The sequence below is a fragment of the Pseudoliparis swirei genome, chromosome 13, assembly GCF_029220125.1.
Source record: "Pseudoliparis swirei isolate HS2019 ecotype Mariana Trench chromosome 13, NWPU_hadal_v1, whole genome shotgun sequence".
In the NCBI taxonomy this organism is placed as follows: domain Eukaryota; kingdom Metazoa; phylum Chordata; class Actinopteri; order Perciformes; family Liparidae; genus Pseudoliparis; species Pseudoliparis swirei.
In genome coordinates this window covers 20,676,066-20,701,605 of record NC_079400.1, presented here as the reverse complement: position 1 = coordinate 20,701,605, position 25,540 = coordinate 20,676,066, and the positions used below count along the sequence as shown (strand labels likewise).

The 25,540-nt window shown below is 47.5% G+C and overlaps 1 protein-coding gene across 1 annotated transcript in view; it reads right to left on the bottom strand.

The window, feature by feature from the left end:
* Positions 1-25,540, bottom strand: part of LOC130204062 (PH and SEC7 domain-containing protein 1-like) — a 54,688-nt gene that overhangs the window by 14,299 nt on the left and 14,849 nt on the right. The window contains exon 7 of the mRNA XM_056430562.1: positions 20,426-20,515. Within this exon, the coding sequence (XP_056286537.1) occupies positions 20,426-20,515 (90 nt within the window). The remainder of the gene's footprint in view (positions 1-20,425; positions 20,516-25,540) is intronic.

Sequence of the window (25,540 nt, the reverse complement as noted above, 5' to 3'; positions counted from 1 at the left end):
ATCCAATTTACTTCATTACTGAGCATATTATTTCAACAGCATTTGTTCAGAGATTATTTTTGATCCATATAAACGATTAATCTTTGTATTTTGTTAGTAGCATGTTAAATCTGTAAAGTAAATACAGCAGTCAAATAAGTGTGTGGTATATAAGTATAAAGTCACATAACATTGAAATACTGTATACATTTCCTGTAAAAACATTTTTGAAACCATTTACAGATGAAATCAGAGTCAGTTTTTGTCAGATTCATCAAATTAAATACCTTAGTAAAAGTCATATAATAATCCATATAGCTATAAAACAATGGTTTGCAGCACTCGTCTGATTCAGACATCCTGTATTCCTCAGTATCAACAGCACGTTTCTGCACAATAGTCTAATTTCTACAAACTTTATTTAGGTTATCGTGATTTTCTGGATGCATTCCAACTTGTTTGTGATTGGTCTCCTTTTCCAGCATTCTCCTGCCTTTTCCCACCCAAAAATCCCCTCTCTTTCTTTCATTATCATCAAAACGCATCAACACCAGAACAAGAACAAAGAGGAGCATGATAAAGTGAAACGAGGAAGCTGCAAGGCTTCAGAAACTAAAGCATAAAACCACCATGAAGACTCGGCCCGGCTCCAGACGGCACGAGGCCGCTGACAGACAGCAGAGGTGATCAAGAGGTGATGAAGAGGACACTTCAAGGCCCTTCATCACCACCTCGTTCACCGCCGACATTCCTTCCCTCCAACCACGAGCGTAATTACCACAAGGGGGGGAAGAAACCGCGCTCTCAGCTTCAATCGATCACTTCCCATTACGTGTCTTTGATGGAAGGGCTAACAGCCTCCACTCAAGATCTCGTGGTTCTGGACTTCCAGACCGTTATGAATATGATTCTGGAGCGCGGCGACTTTTAGTCGTGTGAAGTCGGATTCGTAACGAGGTTGGAGTCGGCGCGGCATAATCAGAAATACTCCCATGAATATTAACGACCACGGCAGGCGTCGTCCTGGTTACCTTCGGCCGACTGTCAATAAGTTGCCGTTTCAACTAAATGAGCCTCGCACATTTTAATTATCACACACGCCAGAGAAAACTCAGCCGAGCTTCTCGGAGTCGGACGATTTCAACGTGGAAGACAAACAAATATCATCAAATATTAACAGGGCATTTGTAAGCTGTGCAAAGTGTACTGACGTGCCACAGCAGCGGTGTTTATTCGGAGAGGTGTGGCTCGTCTGATACGTAACCGTCTGATACGTAACCGTCTGATACGTAACCCTCTGATACGTAACCGTCTGATACGTAACCGTCTGATACGTAACCGTCTGATACGTAACCTTCTGATACGTAACCGTCTGATACGTAACCCTCTGATACGTAGCCGTCTGATACGTAGCCGTCTGATACGTAGCCGTCTGATACGTAACCGTCTGATACGTAACCGTCTGATACGTAACCGTCTGATACGTAACCGTCTGATACGTAACCGTCTGATACGTAACCGTCTGATACGTAGCCGTCTGATACGTAGCCGTCTGATACGTAACCGTCTGATACGTAACCGTCTGATACGTAACCGTCTGATACGTAACCGTCTGATACGTAACCGTCTGATACGTAACCGTCTGATACGTAACCGTCTGATACGTAGCCGTCTGATACGTAACCGTCTGATACGTAACCGCCTGATACGTAGCCGCCTGATACGTAACCGCCTGATACGTAACCGCCTGATACGTAACCGTCTGATACGTAGCCGTCTGATACGTAACCGTCTGATACGTAACCGTCTGATACGTAGCCGTCTGATACGTAACCGTCTGATACGTAACCGTCTGATACGTAACCGTCTGATACGTAGCCGTCTGATACGTAACCGTCTGATACGTAACCGTCTGATACGTAACCGTCTGATACGTAACCGTCTGATACGTAGCCGTCTGATACGTAACCGTCTGATACGTAGCCGTCTGATACGTAACCGTCTGATACGTAACCCTCTGATACGTAACCGCCTGATACGTAGCCGCCTGATACGTAACCGTCTGATACGTAGCCGTCTGATACGTAACCGTCTGATACGTAGCCGTCTGATACGTAACCGTCTGATACGTAACCGTCTGATACGTAACCGTCTGATACGTAGCCGTCTGATACGTAACCATCTGATACCGTAACTGTCTGATACGTAACCGTCTGATACGTAACCATCTGATACGTAACCGTCTGATACGTAGCCGTCTGATACGTAACCGTCTGATACGTAACCGTCTGATACGTGAATCGCCTGATACGTAGCCGTCTGATACGTAACCATCTGATACCGTAACTGTCTGATACGTAACCGTCTGATACGTAACCATCTGATACGTAACCGTCTGATACGTAACCGTCTGATACGTAACCCTCTGATACGTAACCGTCTGATACGTAACCGTCTGATACGTAACCGTCTGATACGTAACCCTCTGATACGTAACCGTCTGATACGTAACCATCTGATACGTAACCGTCTGATACCGTAACCGTCTGATACCGTAACCATCTGATACGTAACCATCTGATACGTAACCGTCTGATACCGTAACCGTCTGATACCGTAACCATCTGATACGTAACCATCTGATACGTAACCGTCTGATACCGTAACCATCTGATACGTAACCGTCTGATACGTAGCCATCTGATACGTAACCGTCTGATACCGTAACCGTCTGATACCGTAACCTTCTGATATGTAACCTTCTGATACCGTAACCTTCTGATAACATAACGCTTTAGTTCCCTAAACCTAACCAATGATTTTAATTCCCTAAACCTAACCAATGACTTTAGTTCCCTAAACCTAACCAATAACTTTAGTTGATTAAACCTAACCAATGATTGTAGTTGATTAAACCTAACCAATGACTTTAGTTCCCTAAACCTAACCAATGACTTTAGTTCCCTAAACCTAACCAATAACTTTAGTTCCCTAAACCTAACCAATGACTTTAGTTCCCTAAACCTAACCAATGACTTTAGTTCCCTAAACCTAACCAATAACTTTAGTTCCCTAAACCTAACCAATGACTTTAGTTCCCTAACTAAACCGGTAGAGGGTTTATCTGCCGCGGCAGCAGGAGGTTCGTATACGAACTCCGGCCGCCGAGCGACCGGCTTCTTGGAGACGTGTTTAATCTTCTTTCACTCGTCAGTTCTGTATATTTATGTCTTCTTTATTTGACCAAACAACACGGGACTAATGGAGTTCATCCAGGAAGACCAATTCTCATTGAACACGTCAACAAGGAGAAGAGGGAATCCTCACGACCACCGAGTCTGACGAGGAAGGGTTCAACAGGCCGACGAGGACGGACGCTCGTCACCTTCACCTGAGAGCCGCTAGCCTTGAGCGGTGGCTCCACTCAACACGCTGCACTCGAACGCACCACGCTGCACCCAAACGCACCACGCTGCACCCAAACGCACCACGCTGCTCTCAAACGCACCGCGCTCCAGATGGACCTTTACAAACCGCTCAGACAGGAAATCAATACAATAGCTTCACAATGTGTCACAGTGCCATGGTGAGGAGTAGGAGTAAGGAATAAGGGATAAGGAATAAGGGATTAGGGATAAGGGATAAGGAATAAGGGTTGAAGGGATTATAAATAAGGGATAAGGGATTAGGACAAAGGGATAAGTGATTAGGAATAAGAGATAAAGGATAAGGAATAAGGAATATGGTATAAGGTATAAGGAAAAAGGGAGTAGGAATAAGGGATAAGGGATACGGAATAAGAGATAAAGGATAAGGAATAAACTATACAGAATAAGGGATACAAAATAAGGGATTAGGAATAAGGGATAGCGGATAAGGAATAAGAGATAAAGGATAAGGAATAACGTATACAGAATAAGGGATAAGGGATACGGAATAAGAGATAAAGGATAAGAGATAAAGGATACGGAATAAGGGATAAGGAATACGAGATAAAGGATAAGGAATAAGGTATACGGAATAAGGGATAAGGGATACAGAATAAGGGATTAGGAATAAGAGATAAAGGATAAGAGATAAAGGATAATGAACAAGGAATAAGGGATAAGGGATAGGATAATGAATAAGGGATAAGGAATAAGAGATAAAGGATAAGGAATAAGGAATAAGGCATAAGGAATAAGGGATAAGGAATAAGGAATAAAGAATAAAGGATAAGGAATAAAGGATAAGGAATAAGGAATAAAGAATAAAGGATAAGGAATAAGGAATATGGGATAAGGAATAAGAGATAATGGATAAGGAATATAGGAAAATGAATAAAGGAAAGGAATAAAGGATAAGGAATAAAGAATAAGGAATAAGAGATAAAGGATAAGGAATATAGGAAAAGGAATAAAGGATACAGAATAAAGAATACGGAATAAGAGATACGGAATAAGGGATACGTACTAAGGAACCAGGGATATGGGATAAGGGATATGCAATGACAACCCTTCCAGATCAATTATGAATGATGTTATTTAAGATATAATTTGTTATGACACGTTTCAAGAGATAAAAGAGACAGATGCATTCTACGGATGCCGACCAGCAGCACGTTGGTGACTTGGAGGAAGTCAACCGGACTAACGGACCGATCGGTTCTGTGTACCTTCCTCCTCTTCCGGGCCTGAGGGTGGTTCTTCCCGTCCTGAGCCTTCCCCATCAGGTCTGGGAACACCAGGGGTTTGAGGGAGCGCGAGCGCGGCGTCCTGGGGTATCGGAACGGGTCCATCATGCGGAAGTCCCTCCCGTAGCGCACGGTGCACAGGGAGCGCGAGCGCAGGCGCCCCGCGGAGTGCAGGCTGTTCACGCCGATCATGCTCCGGACGCGCCGCGCATTCAGAACCCAGAACCGGGTCCGGAGAGTCTGTACCGAGTCCTGGCGGAGAAAAGCTGATCCAAGGAGATGAAGGAGGAGAAGAACAGGAAGCGGCTCCTGTGATCTGGAGGCTGCCCAGTGGAGCTGATGGAGGCTCAGCTGTTACTGGTGATTAGCACCGTCAGATGCTGTCACCCCCCCCCCCCGACCCCCCCGAGAGTCTTGATCAACGCCCACCAGGCAGCACCGGGGCGCCCTGATGCCGCTGCGTGATGGATGAGGCCGCCATGTCTTATCCATGTGAGGAACCGGGAGACGTTCAGCGGCTCTCCCCCGAGCTGCGGCCGCTCGGGGCGCTCCGTGGAGCGGCGCGCGGCCGGAGCGAGAGGGGCGGCACCTGTCCAGCTGTCCGCGGGCTTCTGTTATCGGCGACGACACAATGCGGGTTCGAGTCCTCCTGGGAAAAAACTGCGCTCACAAGCACGCGCGCGCACGCGCTGATGGCAGGAGGTGTGAAGGGACAACCGGCGTGAAAACAGATGCGCGACAAATGCGGAAAAATCAAGAAGTAAAATGTTTGAGTTCCCCCCCCCCCCCCCCCCACACACACACACACACGCACACAGGTAGGAGGTGCGGAGTGAAGGACTTCAGAGAAGAGGATCCAAAGAGCTCGATCTCGTCACAAGACCCCCCCCAAAAAGCGAGAGAACACTCCAATAAATAAATCAATGAAAGAGATTCGGTGCTGCCTGTAAGATGGATCCCATCAGCCTGAGAGTCAGATCCTCTCACTCCTTGTTCCCGATGTCTCGGTCCATGAGTGGAGCCCCGCCCCCTTCCTGTGATCCACTTCAGTCCTGTTCCCTCTCAGTCTCTCCGCATCACGCGCGGGGTCTCCATGTCTCTCATGCCTTCTCCGTCTTTGTGTGCACGGGCGTGCGCGTGTGTGCGAGAGAGAGAGAGAGAGAGAGAGAGAGAGAGAGAGAGCTAATGCCCGGTTTATCTATTTGTTGCACACGTCCAATACAGCGCTTCCCTCCTTCTTCCTCCTGCTGCGGAGGACGACGATGATGAGGAGGAGGAGGAGGAGGAGGAGAGGACAGGAGAGGAGGAGGAGAGGAGAGGACGATGAGGAGGGGAGCTCGCTGCCTGAGTCGCAGGTTGCTAAACGAAGCTGTAGTGACGGTGCTCTCCCTCTCCTGCTTCGTCCACCTTCCCTCCCTCCTTCCCTCCCTCCTTCCCTCACTCCTTCCCTCACTCCTTCCCTCCCTCCCTAACTCCCTGCCTCCCTTCATCACCAGCAAATCACAGTCTGCCTCCCCCCCACAAACACACGCACACCAAAACACACGTGTATATATATATCTATATATATAGATATATATCTATATATCTATATATAGATATATATCTATATATCTTTATATATATCTATATCTATATATATATAGTATTTGCGGTGGTCTGCTGTGAGAGGAGACATGTGCAACAGGACATCAGCCACCTGGTGTGGAGTTCAACATGTTGGGAACTAAGCTCCTCCCACAATGACGCAACACAACAGAACGTTATTAACATGTTGTCCTGCAAACCAGGGACATGTTTAATAAATATACATGTTCAATCTCTGGTTGTATAGAAGTCTATGCTTCATGTGTTAAAGCTGCATTCTCTCTCCTGACCACCAGGGGACTCCTCTGGTTGTATAGAAGTCTATGCTTCATGTGTTAAAGCTGCATTCTCTCTCCTGACCACCAGGGGGCGACTCCTCTGGTTGTATAGAAGTCAATGCTTTATGTGTTAAAGCTGCATTCTCTCTCCTGACCACCAGGGGGTGACTCCTCTGATTGTATAGAAGTTTATGCTTCATGTGTTAAAGCTGCATTCTCTCTCCTGACCACCAGGGGGCGACTCCTCTGGTTGTATAGAAGTTTATTCTTCATGTGTTAAAGCTGCATTCTCTCTCCTGACCACCAGAGCGACTCCTCTGGTTGTATAGAAGTCTATGCTTCATGTGTTAAAGCTGCATTCTCTCTCCTGACCACCAGGGGGTGACTCCTCTGGTTGTATAGAAGGCAATGCTTCATGTGTTAAAGCTGCATTCTCTCTCCTGACCACCAGGGGGTGACTCCTCTGGTTGTATAGAAGTCTATGCTTCATGTGTTAAAGATGCATTCTCTCTCCTGACCACCAGGGGGCGACTCCTCTGGTTGTATAGAAGTCTATGCTTCATGTGTTAAAGCTGCATTCTCTCTCCTGACCACCAGAGCGACTCCTCTGGTTGTATAGAAGTCTATGCTTCATGTGTTAAAGCTGCATTCTCTCTCCTGACCACCAGGGGGCGACTCCTCTGGTTGTATAGAAGGCAATGCTTCATGTGTTAAAGCTGTATTCTCTCTCCTGACCACCAGGGGGTGACTCCTCTGGTTGTATAGAAGTCTATGCTTCATGTGTTAAAGATGCATTCTCTCTCCTGACCACCAGGGGGCGACTCCTCTGGTTGTATAGAAGTCTATGCTTCATGTGTTAAAGCTGCATTCTCTCTCCTGACCACCAGAGCGACTCCTCTGGTTGTATAGAAGTCTATGCTTCATGTGTTAAAGCTGCATTCTCTCTCCTGACCACCAGAGCGACTCCTCTGGTTGTATAGAAGTCTATGCTTCATGTGTTAAAGCTGCATTCTCTCTCATGACCACCAGGGGGCGACTCCTCTGGTTGTATAGAAGTCAATGCTTCATGTGTTAAAGCTGCATTCTCTCTCCTGACCACCAGGGGGTGACTCCTCTGGTTGTATAGAAGTCTATGCTTCATGTGTTAAAGATGCATTCTCTCTCCTGACCACCAGGGGGCGACTCCTCTGGTTGTATAGAAGTCAATGCTTCATGTGTTAAAGCTGCATTATCTCTCCTGACCACCAGGGGTGACTCCTGTGGTTGTATAGAAGTCTATGCAGTTTAACAGATGAAGAACTACTTTAATAAGACAGCGGTTGCCGTGGAGACGACGGACACATAGACGTCTTTCCAACATGTCAATGCTGCAAACGTAATAAGTGGAGTAAATGTACTTCATCCCTCCTTCTCTCTCCTTCATCCCTCCTTCTCCTCCTTCACACTCGTACTCTTTCTCTCCTTTACGCTTCAATACTTCTATTTTTTCATTTATTTGTATTTATAACGTTTGCAGAGATTCAGCCATTTAAAAAAAGATGAATATGGATCCAGAGCGTCATCTTTATTGTTCTTCTCTTAAACGAGTTTTCCTCACGAAATAAATGAAAACATAAATAAATAATGTGTCTTATATTGTTATATTTTGTCTGCTGCACTATTTGACGTCACAGATTCTCGTTAAGAGTCTGAGTTCTTTAATCTTTCTATAGTCGTATTACTGCTCATCGGTTCTGGATTGTTCTTTTTGATTATTATCTGAGAACAAAAGAAAAATAAATGTATATATTATGCCTGTAAAGAACTATTCTTCGCACTGTAGTTTTTAATCAAACAAACAGAAGGAAACAGTGCGTTTGTTTTGGGACTATTTTCAGCAGCGTATGAAGACAACAGCTGTGAGGTTTAAAGAAGAGCGTCTTCACTTCAGTGAAAGTGATGAAGACTCTGCTACAGGGAGACGTGAACTGCATTGAGCATGTAGTAAAGTATAGAGGGGCCGTGTCTTATCATCATAATGCTCTATATTACATGTGTTCCATAAATATAAAAGCTGGTTTAATGGCGAATAATGATTATTATCATCATGGATTAATCTGCTGATCATTTTCTCCATTAATTAATTGATTGATTGTTTGTAAAAATAGTGAAAATAGTGACAAATGTTACAAAAGACCCAGAAAGAAATGAGTCCATTGACAGAATTTTTTATTTTTTTGTAAATTATTTAAATAATAATCAACCTTATTAAAAAAATAATTAATTCAACTCTTTTCTTTGTGCTGCAGTTTTCCGTTTCCACGTCTTTTGCATAAGTCTTAAGGAGTGAAGCCACAGAGAACAAGACGCTCCTCTTCGTCCTTCAGTGTTCAGCCTGAAGAGAAAACCTCTTTCAGAACCACGAGCAGCGTCTGAACTCTGTGTAACTCAGAGATGGATATCGGCCTCGGCGTCACATTCATCCTTCACTTACGAGGAAAAAAACATCGCCCGAATAAGTCGTCCGTCTCCGATCGATAACGTCGACGCACATAATTCATGTTTGAAGAGACATCGTTTTCATTTCAGCACAATTTGTTCTCCTCGCTCTAATGCGGCGAGTAGTAACCTACTTCAGTGCTTCATTAGCTCCAGAGAGGGGGGGGGGGGGAGAGAGAGGAGAGAGAGAGAGAGGGAGAGAGGAGAGAGAGAGGGAGAGAGAGAGAGGGAGAGAGAGAGAGAGACAGAGAGAGGGAGAGAGAGAGAGAGAGACAGAGAGAGAGAGACAGAGAGAGAGAGAGGAGAGAGAGAGAGAGAGAGAGAGGAGAGAGAGAGAGAGAGAGAGAGAGAGAGAGAGAGAGGGAGAGAGAGAGAGGGAGAGAGACAGAGAGAGAGGGAGAGAGAGAGAGGAGAGAGAGAGAGAGAGAGAGAGAGAGAGAGAGAGAGAGAGAGAGAGAGAGAGAGAGAAAAGGTGCAAACCTCTGCATCTCTGAGCCTCACAAGAAAGGAGGAAGGTTTCTCTTTGGGGTCTTAGTGGTTTCTCTTTGGGGTCTCGATGGTTCCTCTTTGGGGTCTTGATGGTTTCTCTTTGGGGTCTCGATGGTTCCTCTTTGGGGTCTTGATGGTTTCTCTTTGGGGTCTTAGTGGTTTCTCTTTGGGGTCTTAGTGGTCTCTCTTTGGGGTCTCAGTGGTTTCTCTTTGGGGTCTTAGTGGTTTCTCTTTGGGGTCTCGTTGGTTCCTCTTTGGGGTCTTAGTGGTTTCTCTTTGGGGTCTTAGTGGTCTCTCTTTGGGGTCTTAGTGGTTTCTCTTTGGGGTCTTAGTGGTTCCTCTTTGGGGTCTTAGTGGTTTCTCTTTGGGGTCTTAGTGGTTTCTCTTTGGGGTATTGATGGTTTCTCTTTGGGGTCTTAGTGGTTTCTCTTTGGGGTCTTAGTGGTTTCTCTTTGGGGTCTTAGTGGTTTCTCTTTGGGGTCTTAGTGGTTTCTCTTTGGGGTCTTGATGATTTCTCTTTGGGGTCTCTGTGGTTTCTCTTTGGGGTCTCGATGGTTCCTCTTTGGGGTCTCAATGGTTTCTCTTTGGGGACTTAATGGTTTCTCTTTGGGGTCTCGATGGTTTCTCTTTGGGGTCTCGATGGTTTCTCTTTGGGGTCTCGATGGTTTCTCTTTGGGGTCTCAATGGTTTCTCTTTGGGGTCTCGATGGTTCCTCTTTGGGGGTCTCCATGGTTCGTGGGTATTGCACCAAACTGGCTCTCACCAGTTACGGAGCTCCAACACTCTGCAGTGCTGCAGACGGAGAGAACAGAAACAGCTGACGAGGTCTTCGACAGAATCGAGGAGGCAGGAGAAGAACTGGTCTAGAAGAGGAGGAGCTACGACGGTCCCTCCTCGTCTGACACATCCATGAAGGTCACGAGAAGACAAGAACCGGCTGGAAGGAACCAGAAGAATCTGCTGTGCATGGAACAGGTTTGTAATCTAGAACGAATGTTCCCCCCGGGTTCTTGGCTGCAGGCTCATGAGCCTCCTGAGCCTTCTGCCTTCTGAGCCTCCTGAGCCTCCTGAGCATCCTGAGCCTCCTGCCTCCTGAGCCTCCTGAGCCTCCTGAGCATCCTGAGCCTCCTGCCTCCTGAGCATCCTGAGCCTCCTGAGCCTCCTGCCTCCTGAGCCTCCTGAGCCTCCTGAGCCTCATGAGCCTCCTGAGCCTCCTGAGCATCCTGAGCCTCCTGCCTCCTGAGCCTCCTGAGCCTCCTGAGCATCCTGAGCCTCCTGCCTCCTGAGCCTCCTGGGCCTCATGAGCCTCCTGAGCCTCCTCAGCCTCCTGAGCCTCCTGAGCCTCCTGAGCCTCCTCAGCCTCCTGAGCCTCCTGAGCCTCATGAGCCTCATGAGCCTCATGAGCCTCCTGAGCCTCCTGAGCCTCATGAGCCTCCTGAGCATCCTGAGCCTCCTGCCTCCTGAGCCTCCTGAGCCTCCTCAGCCTCATGAGCCTCCTGCCTCCTGCCTCCTGAGCCTCCTGAGCCTCCTCAGCCTCCTGAGCCTCCTGCCTCCTGAGCCTCCTCAGCCTCCTGAGCCTCCTGAGCCTCCTCAGCCTCCTGAGCCTCCTGCCTCCTGAGCCTCCTCAGCCTCCTCAGCCTCCTGCCTCCTGAGCCTCATGAGCCTCCTCAGCCTCCTGAGCCTGATGAGCATCCTGTGCCCTCGCCGCTGACTGACAGGCTGTCTGGTGGAAATGATCCTCCGCAGTGCATTAAGATTACGTTTATGGCCTCGTTATGAATCCTGTAACGAGAACACGCTGATTGAGACAAACAAGCATCAGCGCTCGACCGGACACGTGTGTGTTTGTGTGTGTCTGTGTGTGTGTGTGCAGCACACTCCGCCCGACCTCCATCCATCCTGTTAGCGATGAGCCGCGAACACCTGTCGGCTGGTTTTCAATCACACTCTCGTTTTCATATTTCTTACCAACATTTAATTAGATTGAACTCAATCGACTGGAAACTCTACGAGTCCACGGGACGACCGGCGACACGACCTCGCCGCCCGAAGGTCACGGGTATGCCATAAAAAAACAAAATGGTGTCAAATAAACAGATTTATCTGTGATTTAAATGCAATAAACGGATTAAAGGTAAAGGTATTTGATAATCAGTCTGAATTCGTGCTTCATGAGTTCCGAGCCAACAGCTTTTAAATGCTGCTTGTCTGAGAGGACGTGGTATTTATGGAAAGCAGCTGTCATCAAGAAGGTTTCAGGAGCAATGGATCAAATGTGCAACTTGCAGTTTCTCTGAACCTTCTCAGCTCCGTTTCTCTGGGTTTCCGTCCCGTAACTCTTCGGTTCTGATGCCCTCTCAGAGCTCTGGGCCCAGCGGTGAATAGCGTCCACGTGAAAAAAGTAGGGCTGTCAATCGATTACAAAAAATTAACTAATTAATCGCACATTTTGAAATTCATTAATCGCGATTAATCGCGATTAATGAATTGTTTTTCTTCTTCTTTTTAAAGACAAAACTTCACACAGAGTTGTGTTTTCAAATAGGTTCCTACCTATAAAGTGCCAGCGAGGTATTTAATATTGTGGATGATAAATTGTTTCTTTAGTGAAACATCCAGATTAGTTAAAAAAAAGAAGTATATTGAGACCCCATTGGTCCTGTCATCTTTAACACTGAACAGCAGAACCAGTGGCCTTGGTAAACTGACTGACATTCAAATATGTCACGTTAACCCTCTGGAGGCTGGGGGCATGTTCTCCATTTTACAAAAAAATGTAAATTCACCTTTTAAAGGCGTTTTCATATGACACATACCCCCATGTGTTATACATCAAACATTCCAGAACAATCTCAGCTCTATTCAATGAGGCACATTTGTCCTCGTGCCGTGTTCTCTGATCTCTGACTGACAGGCTGCTAATGAGCCTTACCTGTGAGGTGGGAGGTCCTTTGTGATTTACTGAGTGTTCATTGGTTGTTTTTTTCGCAAAATGTTGACAGACAAACGGATTGACAAATCACGGTGAAGGTTTTGTGTGACGAATTATTTCCGCGTCCCCGACACGTCGCCCCTCTGTTCCTCTGTGGATCGGAGGAGCAGACGGGAGGAAGGAGGAGCAGACGGGAGGAAGGAGCGGAGGAGGAAACCCGACTGATTCATCCACAAGTTTAAACTGATTCCTGCTCCGTATTTTCACGGAGAAATAATTGTTTTAAAAACGGAAACAGTGTCAGAGGAGTGCAAAAACGTCAACGCACACCGGAAGTAATCAAAGTTGCGTTAATTGCGCTAAAATATTTTAGTGCGTTAATCGCGGCCAAATTAATCGCATAGATTAACGTGTTAACTCTGACAGCCCTAGAAAAAAGACAAGGACTTCCCGTGTGACGTCGGCGCTATGGGAAGAGAGGGATTAGGAAGTGGAGATGGCTCCATTCTGCTCCTCCATTGTAAGAGGAAACACATCACGAGTTTTCATCAAAGAGGCCGAGAGAAAAGATAATTGAGGGCGAGGGGAAGAAAAAACTAAAGGATAGAGTTATTAAAGAAAAAGAAAAAGGAGAAAAAAGATGGAAAACAACAAAAGAAGAAAGAAGAAAGAAAAGGAAATAAGGGAGGATGAAAGAGTGGAGTCCCTGAGGGACGGAGGTGCAGCGGGAGTCCTTCTCATCACCTTCAGGTTCTCCAGGCAGATGGACTTCCGGTCCCTCAGAGAACTTCCACATGCGGCTCGGCCTTAAATATCAGAACCACGATGATCTGGACCAAGACCATCTGGACCACGACGATCTGAACCACGACGATCAGAACCACGACCATCTGAACCACGACCATCTGAACCAAGACGATCAGAACCAAGACCATCTGGACCACGAAGATCAGAACCACGACCATCTGAACCACGACATTCTGAACCAAGACGATCAGAACTGATAAAGTTATTATTGTTGGAGATTTTAATATCCATGTGGATGTTGATAATGATTGCCTTAGTGCTGCATTCATCTCCTTGTTGGACTCGATTGGCTTCTGTCAGAGAGTACAGAAACCCACTCACAGCTTTGGCCACACGCTTGATCTTGTTCTTACTTATGGCGTTGACATTGAGCATTTGAACGTCTTCCCACAGAATCCTCTTCTGTCAGACCACAACCTCATAACTTTTGAATTTATACTACCGGAGTGTACTCCGTTAGTCAAAAGTTTCTACACCAGATGTCTAACTGACAGTGCTGTAGCTAAATTTAAAGAAGCGATTCCTTCTGTATTTGATTCGATACCACGTCTCAATATAACAGAGGACTCCTGGTCTAACTTTAGTCCGTCCCAGATTGATCATCTTGTTGACAGTGCCACATGCTCTCTGAGAATGACACTGGACTCGATAGCCCCTCTGAAGTAGAAGACAGTGAGGAAGAGGAGGTTTGCTCCTGGTATAACCTCAGACCCGCAAACTGAAGCAAGCGTCACAAAGCTTGAACGCATATGGCGTTCAACTAATCTCGAAGAATCCCGCTTAGTTTGGCGAGATAGTCTTAAAACATATAAGAAGGCCCTCCGTAATGCCAGAGCAGCCTATTACTCATCAGTAATAGAAAAAAATAAAAACAACCCCAGGTTTCTCTTCAGCACTGTAGCCAGGCTGACAGAGAGTCACAGCTCTGTGGAGCCGAGTATTCCTATAGACCTCAGTGGTAATGACTTTATGAACTTCTTTAATGAAAAGATTTTAACTATTAGGAACAAGATTAATATTCTCTTGCCCATAACCAGTGCCAATCTGTCCTCAAGTGGAATGGCCTTGGAAACCGCTGTATGCCCTGGTGTATATTTGAGGGCTTTTCTCCCATCAACCGTGACCAATTATCTTCAACGGTTTCTACTTGAACACGTCTACCTGTCTCTTGGACCCCATCCCGACGAGGCTGCTTAAAGACGTTTTGCCTTTAATTGGCGGCTCTCTATTAGATATTATCAATGTGTCTCTGCTAACAGGCCACGTACCACACTCCTTCAAAGTGGCTGTTATTAAACCTCTCCTGAAGAAGCCCACTCTGGATCCAGAGGTGTTGGCTAACTACAGACCGATCTCTAACCTCCCTTCCTCTCCAAGATCCTTGAGAAAGTGGTCGCAAATCAGTTGTGCGACTTTCTACATCATAATAGTTTATTTGAGAAATTTCAATCAGGATTTAGAAAACACCACAGCACCGAGACGGCACTGGTGAAAATTACAAATGACCTCTTAATGGCAGCAGATAAAGGACTCCTCTCTGTCCTGGTCTTGTTAGACCTTAGTGCTGCATTCGACACCATTGACCATGACATCCTGTTACAGAGACTGGAGCAGTCGATTGGCATTTCAGGCACGGCACTAATTTGGTTTAAATCCTATTTATCAGATCGATCTCAGTTTGTATTTGTAAACGATGACGCCGATAACCACCAACGTTAATCACGGAGTTCCACAAGGTTCTGTGCTTGGACCAATTTTATTTACTTTATACATGCTTCCTTTGGGCAATATTATCAGGAAACACTCCATAAACTTTCATTGTTATGCAGATGATACTCAACTATATTTATCGATAAAACCAGAGGAGAGCAACCAACTCGTAAAATTCAAGCATGTCTTAAAGACATAAAACATGGATGACCTGCAACTTCTTGATGTTAAACTCAGACAAAACCAAGTAATTTTAATCGGCTCTGAGCACCTCAGAGATCAATTATCTGGTGATGTGGTTTCTGTAGACGGCATTGCCCTGGCATCCAACACCACTGTAAAGAATCTTGGCGTTATCTTTGATCGACTTGTCCTTTAACTCCCACGTAAAGCAAATCTCAAGGACTGCATTCTTTCATCTACGTAATATTTCAAAAATCAGGCACATCTTGTCTCAAAAGATGCAGAAAAATTGGTTCACGTTCGTTACTTCGAGACTGGATTACTGCAACTCCTTATTATCAGGCTGCTCTAATAAATCTCTTAGGTCCCTCCAGTTGATCCAGAATGCTGCAGCTCGTGTTCTCACTAAAACTAAGAAAAGAGATCACATCACTCCTGCACTAGCTGCTCTGCACTGGCTCCCAGTAAAATCAAGAATCACTTTTAAAATTCTTCTCTTAACGTACAAAGCCTTGATTGGTGATGCACCATCATATCAGACTGTTTCACAAGAACAGAGAGACTGAGACGGAGTTTCTTTCCTCAGGCCATCAGGACTGTGAACCCGACCTCACCAGGACCCCACATAGACCCACACAACTGCCCCCTTAGGCACACACACACACACACACACACACACACACACACACACTATTGTGTTGTTTTTTTCTTTGTAGATAGTGTGGACTTGTTGGCACATTCCTGCTGAGCATTGCCACTTTCATTTCACTGCACACCCTGTGTGTGTATGTGACAAATAAAACATCTTGAATCTTGAATATCTTAAGGAGCTTGTAGTACCATATTGCCCCACTAGAGAGCTACGCTCACTAAATGCGGGACTACTTGTAGTTCCTAGAGTCTTAAAAAGTAGAATGGGAGCCAGAGCCTTTAGTTATCAAGCTCCTCTTTTATGGAACCAGCTTCCAATTTCAGTCTGGGAGGCAGACACAGTCACCTCGTTTAAGAGTAGACATAAGACTTTCCTCTTTGACAGAGCTTATAGTTAGGGCTGAATCAGGTTCACCTGGTCCAGCCCCTTGATATGCTGCTATAGGCTTATAGCTGCTGGGGACGTTAGGATGCACTGAGTACCTATCTCTCTTTTTCTCTCCTTAAGGATGATTTTTCATCTATCAATCTCACGTTACTAACTCTGCTTTCTCCCGAGTCCTTTTGACTTCACGTCTCATGGGGTCATCGGACCCTATGAGACGGCATAGATCCTATCTGCCTGATGGATCATCGAGGTCTGGGTCGTGGAATTCCTGCTCCTGACTACGCCACTGTCCTGTTGAGACTCCGCCCACTGTTGAGACTCTCCTCCCCACCGCCATCTGCCTGATGGATCGTGGAGGTCTCCATCGTGGAATATGCCTACTATGAACTATTCATACACTCTGTCATATTCATTGAATGTATTTAAACTCTAAATCTGTCCTTCTGTACACATGACATCTATTGCATCTGTCCATCCTGGAGAGGGATCCTCCTCTGTTCTCTCCTGAAGGTTTCTTCCCTTTTCCCCCCCTGAAGGGTTATTTGGGAGTTTTTCCTTGTCCGATGTGAGGTCAAAGGTCAGGGATGTCTATGTGTACAGATTGTAAAGCACTCCGAGACAAATTTGTAATTTGTGAAATTGGGCTATACAAATAAACTGAATTGAATTGAACCAAGACGATCTGGACCACGACCATCTGGACCACGACGATCAGAACCACGACCATCTGAACCACGACCATCTGAACCAAGACGATCAGAACCACGACGATCAGAACCAGGACGATCAGAACCAAGACCATCTGGACCACAACGATCAGAACCACGACCATCAGCACCATGATGATCAGAACCACGACGATCAGAACCAAGACCATCTGGACCACGATGATCTGAATCACGACGATCAGAACCAAGACCATCTGGACCACGACGATCAGAACCACAACCATCTGAACCATGACCATCTGAACCAAGATGATCAGAACCACGATGATCTGAACCACGACGATCTGAACCACGACGATCAGAACCAAGACCATCTGGACCACGACGATCTGAACCACGACAATCTGAACCACGACGATCTGAACCACGACGATCTGGACCAAGACCATCTGAACCACGATGATCTGAACCACGACCATCAGAAACAAGACCATCTGGACCACGACGATCAGAACCAAGACAATCTGAACCATGACGATCAGAACCACGATGATCAGAACCACGACCATCTGAACCATGACGATCTGAACCACGATGATTAGAACCACGACCATCTGAACCATGACGATCTGAACCACGACCATCAGAACCAATACCATCTGGACCACGAGCATCTGAACCATCAGAACCACGACGATCTGGACCACGACGATAAGAATCAAGACGATCTGGACCAAGACGATCTGAACCACGTCTCATGGGAAGCCATCTCAAGATCATTCCGGGTTCATCCTCTGGGGACCATTGATCCGTGCCGGCGCTACATTTCATAGCAACCCGTCGTAATGTCCAGGTAAACAAACACAAACACATCATAATAAACATCTAGATGGAGAATTAGAAGGAATAAAACGAATAGCTGGTCAGAGGGAGATGATTATTTCCTGGACTGAGAGGAAGAGAAAGAGGGACAGAAGGACGAAGCAAGGATGTGAAGGACGACGTGATAGTGACAAGTGCTGGGACAACGTGTGAGCTGTACAACAGTGTGTTGTTGTTGTTGTCATTGTTGTTGTGGCACAGAACGCAAGTTGGTTTCTAACTTATTTACTGCACAAACAAACACCGAGACGGGCGAAGAGGAAATGGGAAAGAGCGAGAATGAGTAGAAGAAATGAAGAGGAGAAGGGATGGCTGTTGAGAGATAAAGGGAGGAGGAGAGGCATGAACACGGAAAGGAAAAGAAAGGATACTTAAGGCTTTAATCTAAATAGGTTGCACTACAAAAAAGAGTTCTTCTGATAGTTGTTAAACATTTTCACCCGCCGCCTGCCAAGTGTAACTGAACAGAACCGTCTCGCCAACATGCCACCGCCTCAGACGGAAGTGATTCAGGATGACGTCATTCGTCCTGAGCTTCATGTGTAACCCGCACGCTGCGGTGAAGCGGTACGGAGGGTCGAGGAGGAGGGAGGTCGGGAGGAAGGAGGGTCGAACACACTTTCACCCAGGAGGCCGCTACTTCTGACACGTGTGAAACCAAAAGTCAACGTGGAGTAATCTGACCTTCCGTTTGTGATGCAAGTTGCGTACTTAAAGGAGCAGTGAGTCAGTGAAGCAGCATCTAGTGGTGAGGCTGCAGATTGCATCCAACTGAATACCCCCCCCCCCCCCCTGTCACTTTCTAAGGATGTCGCAACCAATGTGTCAGCCAATGCTTCATGTCTTAAAACCTGCATTCTATCTACTGAACACTAAGGGGCGACTCCACCGTCTCTTCTGAACCATGAGGGTCTCTCCACCATCTCTTCTGATCTATGAGGGTCTCTCCACCGTCTCTTCTGATCTATGAGGGTCTCTCCACCATCTCTTATGAACCATGAGGGTCTCTCCACAGTCTCTTCTGATCTATGAGGGTCTCTCCACCGTCTCTTCTGATCTATGAGGGTCTCTCCACCATCTCTTATGAATCATGAGGGTCTCTCCACCATCTCCTATGAATCATGAGGGTCTCTCCACCGTCTCTTCTGATCTATGAGGGTCTCTCCACTGTCTCTTCTGATCCATGAGGGTCTCTCCACTGTCTCTTCTGATCTATGAGGGTCTCTCCACCGTCTCTTCTGATCTATGAGGGTCTCTCCACCATCTCTTATGAACCATGAGGGTCTCTCCACCATCTCTTATGAACCATGAGGGTCTCTCCACGGTCTCTTCTGATCTATGAGGGTCTCTCCACCGTCTCTTCTGATCTATGAGGGTCTCTCCACAGTCTCTTCTGATCTATGAGGGTCTCTCCACCGTCTCTTCTGATCTATGAGGGTCTCTCCACCGTCTCTTCTGATCTATGAGGGTCTCTCCACTGTCTCTTCTGATCTATGAGGGTCTCTCCACCGTCTCTTCTGATCTATGAGGGTCTCTCCACTGTCTCTTCTGATCCATGAGGGTCTCTCCACTGTCTCTTCTGATCTATGAGGGTCTCTCCACCGTCTCTTCTGATCTATGAGGGTCTCTCCACGGTCTCTTCTGATCTATGAGGGTCTCTCCACCGTCTCTTCTGATCTATGAGGGTCTCTCCACTGTCTCTTCTGATCCATGAGGGTCTCTCCACGGTCTCTTCTGATCTATGAGGGTCTCTCCACTGTCTCTTCTGAACCATGAGGGTCTCTCCACGGTCTCTTCTGATCTATGAGGGTCTCTCCACCATCTCTTATGAACCATGAGGGTCTCTCCACCATCTCTTATGAACCATGAGGGTCTCTCCACCGTCTCTTCTGATCTATGAGGGTCTCTCCACCGTCTCTTCTGAACTATGAGGGTCTCTCCACTGTCTCTTCTGATCCATGAGGGTTTCTCCACGGTCTCTTCTGATCTATGAGGGTCTCTCCACTGTCTCTTCTGATCTATGAGGGTCTCTCCAGACACGAAGGTGGCGGCCAGGAGGTTAACCTGAGACGGCAGCTTAAAACACGAGATGAGGAGCGAGGGCCGGACGAACATTTAGAGACCCGGGGAAAGGAGAGAGAAAAGAGAGTGCAGCTCGGGGGCGAGCGGGAGAATGAAAGAGTCTGTTGAAAGTGGGAGGCGTGATTAAAGAGAGCTGGACGTCGACCAGCATTAAGAGCTAATGCACGTCTGTTTCTGCCGCTCGCGGTCACATGGCTGCTCTCTGCCCCGAATAACAGCTTTTCATTTCTCTCTCTCTCTCTCTCTCGCTCTCATGTTGACGGACCGCTCTGCAGACAAAGCTAATCAGCGCCATCATCCCGTGCCAATTGAGTTATCTCGCCGCGTCCCGGGGCCCCGGGGCCTCGGTCTGAACCCGGGTCTGAAGTCTCTCGATCTGTCAACTCGGCCGGGTTCGGACTACGTCTCCCAGCCTCCAAGACCACATTACAGTTGAAGTCCTCCAAGCGTTGGGAGCTGGAGTGGACCAGGAAGTGGCGGGCCCGGGAAGGCCTCTGATTGGAGATGAAGGGGAACGCCAGATGGCGGCGAGCGTTAGACCAGACAGCCGGGTTCAGTCGCACAGATCGGAGGGACAATACAACGCCCTCGTTTCCGACGTGTGTGTCTGTGTGTGTGCTATTTTAGACCAGCGCTTACTTTCAGCAGATCCTTGTGGTAATCTTGGCCGGCGTTCAGTCCTTCCAGGTTGCCGATGAACTGCGTGCATGACATCTTCTTCCCGATGTTCTGTAAAAAAGAGAGAGATGACAATGTGCTCCTGCCTCGTAGAACAAGCTGGAGACGGCGTGTTACGATGGGATGTCGGCATGATGACTGGGTGACCCCAGCGCTGTGGGGGTGATCACATTCATCTGGTGAAGCCTCTTACCTCGACGGCCACTTCAATGATTCATTCCTCCGCAGCAGGACTGGCCCAGATTTACAAAAGAGAGGCTTTGGACTATCAAAGTAGCTCACGAGGACGGAGAGAGAAGCTCGGCCGGACTCACGCTCCCGAAACTTCAGAGCCAATCAAAAGGGCATATGAGGGGAACGGAGCTTTTCAAACATCACGTCTTATTTGTTGTTTATTTGTTTGTATGTAACCATCAGTGGTGTAACGGATTGTTGTCGATCTGTTTACCATCACACTGTAAATAAAGTTTTAACCTCCAGTATCCAGTAGAACATGTGATCAGGACTTCAAGGACGTGTTTTTAGTCTCTGATCTCCGATCATGTGACTTTATAAACAACCAATCAGGGTTAAGACCAACAGGAGGAGAGCTAGTAATGTTAGCTAGTAACGTAGGCTAGAAATGTTAGCTAGTAACGTAGGCTATAAATGTTAGCTAGTAACGTTAACTAGTAACGTTAGCTAGTAATGTTAGTTAGTAATGATAGCTAGTGACATTAGTTAGTGAAGTTAGCTAGTGACGTTAGCAGCACCGCTAACGGAGAACCAGCGAAGGTTCACTTTGGTTACATGGTGATGTGTTCAGGCTCCGCTCAGTGAACATGAGTATTGGTTGAAGGTAAATGATAACGTTCACATGCAATCTAGTAAAATGTTGATAAACTAGAATAAATAACTATTAATTCATCATTAGTCATTATTTAACTTCCTAACTCCAGCTCGAAGGAGCGCTGGATACAACAATAAAACTATAAATGTGCACATGTACGTGTATGTGTGTATGTTAATGTGTGTATGTGTGTATGTTAATGTGTGTATCTGTGTATGTTAATGTGTGTATGTGTGTATGTTAATGTGTGTATGTGTGTATGTTAATGTGTGTATGTGTGTATGTTAATGTGTGTAGATAGATAGATAGATAGATATATACTTTATTAATCCCCAAGGGGAAATTTGTCGAGCCAGTAGCAGCAACACACAAGAATAAAAATAAAAAAAACACAAAATATAAGAAGGGTTAGGGTGATCTGGCAAGAGGTGATCTGTTGTAGAGCCTCATAGCCGTCGGCAGGAATGTTCTCCTGTATCTATCCTTGTGGCAGCGGAGCGTGAGGAGACGTCTGGAGAAAGTACTCCTCTGTCCCTGTAGGAGGTGGTGGAGAGGGTGGTCCGGGTTGTCCAATATGGACACCAGTTTCTTCAACGTCCTCCTCTCCACCACCTGTTCCAGGAGCTCCAGCTGGCAGCCGATGATGGAGCCAGCCTTCCTAACCAGTTTGTTAGACGGCTGGTGTCACCGGCTCCGATGCTGCTCCCCCAGCAGACAATGGCAAAGTGCAGCACACTGGCGACAACCGACTGGTAGAATAACTCCAGCATCTTGCTGCACACGTTGAAGGATCGAAGCTTTCTCAGGAAAAAGAGTCGACTCCTCCCCTTCTTGTACACAGCGTTGATGTTGGCCTTCCAGTTCAGTCGGCTGTCGATGGAGACGCCCAGGTACTTGTACTCCTCCACCATGTCCACGTCCACTCCCAGGACACTCAGAGGTGTAGGAGCTGTCGCCTTCCTCCTGAAGTCCACCACCATCTCTCTGGTCTTGGCCACGTTCAGCCGCAGGTGATTCTCATCGGCCCACTTTACAAAGTCAGTCACCACTGCCCTGTACTCCTCCTCCCGTCCATCCCTAATACACCCGACCACTGCAGAATCATCAGAGTACTTCTGCAGATGGCATGACTCCGTGTTGTACTGGAAGTCACTGGTGTACAGGGTGAAGAGGAAGGGAGACAGAACAGTTGCCTGTGGGGCTCCAACATCACTGACCACCGTTCCAGACAGCACACGGCCCATTCTGACCAACTGTGGTCTGCCTGTGAGGTAGTCAGTGATCCAGGAGATGGTGGACGCGTCCACACCGACCACCCGCAGCTTCTCACTCAGCAGCAGTGGCTGGATGGTGTTAAATGCACTGGAGAAGTCAAAGAAAGTGACTCTCACAGAGACACCGGTTCCATCCAGGTGCGACTGAGCTCGTTGCAGCAGGTAGATGATGGCGTCGTCCACTCCCACATGAGGCTGGTAAGCAAATTGCAGAGGGTCCAACGACGATTTCACCTGCGGCCGGAGGTGGGCCAAGACCAGCCTCTCCAGCACCTTCATCACATGGGAGGTGAGGCGACCGTCGGTAGTCGTTGAGGCCAGATGGTGTTGACTTCTTTGGGACAGGGACCAGGCACGACGCCTTCCACAGCACGGGACTTCCCCAGCCTCAGGCTGAGGTTGAAGAGGCGCTGCAGGACACCAGACAGCTGGGTGGCGCAGGTCTTTAGGACCCTGGGGCTGATGCCATCAGGACCTTCAGCTCTGCGCTGGTGTAGTTTCTCCAGCTGTCTTCTCACCTGGTCAGTCGTCACAGAGAGAGGGGGGAGGGGGGAGGAGCCCATTGTTATTGAGGGCTCGGTGGATGTGCAGCTCAGCAGGGGGGACAGAGGGGGAGGTGTTTGGGAGGTGTGATGTGTGGAGGAGACAGGAGAGGGCTGTGAACTGAACCTGTTGAAGAAACAGTTGAGCTGGTTGGCCCTCTCCAGGGAGCCCCCTGGCTGTCTCCCTCCCACCTTGAAGCCAGTTATCTGCTTCATGCCAGACCACACCTCCTTTGAGTTGTTCAGCTGGAGTTTGGCCTCCAGCTTCCTCCTGTAGGAGTCCTTGCCCTCCCTGAGCTTCACCTTTAGGTTGCGCTGGGCTTTCCTCAGCTCATCCCTGTCTCCAGACCTGAAAGCAGCTTTCTTCATGTTAAGAAGCGCCTTCAGGTCCCTGGTGATCCAGGGCTTGTTGTTGGGGAAGCAGCGCACAGTCCGTGATGGGATGGTGGTGTGTTCACAGAACTTGATGTATTCCGTGATGCAGTCGGTCATACTGTTGATGTCCTCCCCGTGCGGTCCACACAACACATCACAGTCCGTCGACTCGAAGCAGTCCTGTAGAGCGTCGTTAGCCTCCAGAGATCACCTCCTCACAGTCCTGGTGGTCACAGCCTCTTCACCAGAGGAACATACCTGGGTGTCAGCCGGACCAGGTCATGATCAGACCTGCCGAGGGGGGGGGGGGCAGTGGCGCTGTATGCGTCCTTAGTATTAGCATACAGCAAGTCCAGAGTTTTATTGTTCCTTGTTGGGCAGTCTATGTATTGATGGAAGGTTGGCAGAGCTTTTTCCAATGTGGTGTGGTTAAAGTCACCAGTGATGGTCATGAATGCTCCAGGCTGATGATTCAGCAGAGCAGACACAGTGGAGTGGATGGTGTCCACAGCTTCCTCAGCGTCAGCTGATGGCGGCACGTACACGACAACCACAATGGCGGACGTGAACTCTCTCGGCAAATAGTACGGGCGCATCCCCACGGCCAACAGTTCAATGTTCGCTACAGAAGCGCCCTTCACGCACACATGGTCCGGATGGCACCACCGTTCATTCACATAAACAGCGATCCCGCCCCCCCTCTTCTTACCGCTCTGTGTAGCGTCTCTGTCAGCCCGAACAGTCCTGAAGCCGGGCAAAGACGCTGTGATCCGGATAGTCCGCGTGCAGCCACGTCTCAGTGAAGCACAAGAGACTGCTCTCACGGAAGATCCTCTCAGTCATTACCAGCGCGCCGAGCTCATCCGTCTTATTCGCCAAAGACCTCACGTTCCCCGTTATGATCGACGGTACCGAGGGTTTGTATCTCCTCGTTTTAGCCCTCCGCTTGACACCCGATCTGCAACCGCGAGCTCTTCTCCGTAGCTCCAGCGGGATCACAGGTCTTTCTCCAGGCAGAAGCTTCGGCCTGCACATCGCGATCAGCTGAGCACGCGAGTAGACGACGGTCCCCGTCATTGTTTTGCTGTGGCTCTCCGATACTCACGACAAAGTGAACAAAAGCCACAGTAGAATTATCGAAAAAAGTAGTTATGGTCCAGTGTCCGACCGTAACTAAGACAAACGTGAAAGAAAAGAAAAAGAAAAAGAGAGGAAAAGTGCAAAAAAAGACAATAAAATAAAAGCAAAACGCCACTACTGAAACAAGCAGCCGTTGGCACAGCGCCATTTTAATTCAAGTATGTGTGTATGTTAATGTGTGTATGTGCATGTGTATGTGTACGTGTATGTGTGTATATGTATGTGTGTATGTTAATGTGTGTATATGTATATGTGCAGGCACGTGCACAGATTGACCCCTAGTGGTGCTCAAGCTCCGCCCCTTTTGCCCTGGATGAGTAAAGTGCCCTTTTTGCTGGAGCCCACTTTTTTCATTCATCAGTAGTTAAGAATAAAAGTTTCTCTCTCTGTCATAAACTCCCCCCAAATGTGTTTTAATATCCGACGGGGCATTTATTTGAGTTCTTGTGAGAATTTCACCCCGACATGCTCCGCGACGCTCGCAATTCCAGGATGCTTTATTTTCATTGGTTGCTGGATTAAATCTTACCCAGATACAACAGATACGGTTTTTTTCTGATTGGCCCATTTCTTTTTTTTGGATCGGCTGATAAGCGGCACCTCACAGCAGAACTCCAGGGGAGCGCTTGATTCCTCCACGGTGAGGGCAGCGCGGCTCATGTTTGCGCGCTGCGGCACATTAAAACATTAAATAGCCGAGAGTTTTTTTCAGCGTAAGAAATACGACGTGTGGCGGGAGTGCGTGACGTAAGACCGAAATGCGTGACTGTCACGCTCAATGCGTGACACTTGAGAGCCCTGCAAACAGATCCTGACGGTGTTTGTCCCCTGACGTTGTTTTGTGATAAATCAACCACAACATTAGCGCTGCTGAAAACATGACGTCACAACTGGTCCGACGTTTCTTAAAAAAATA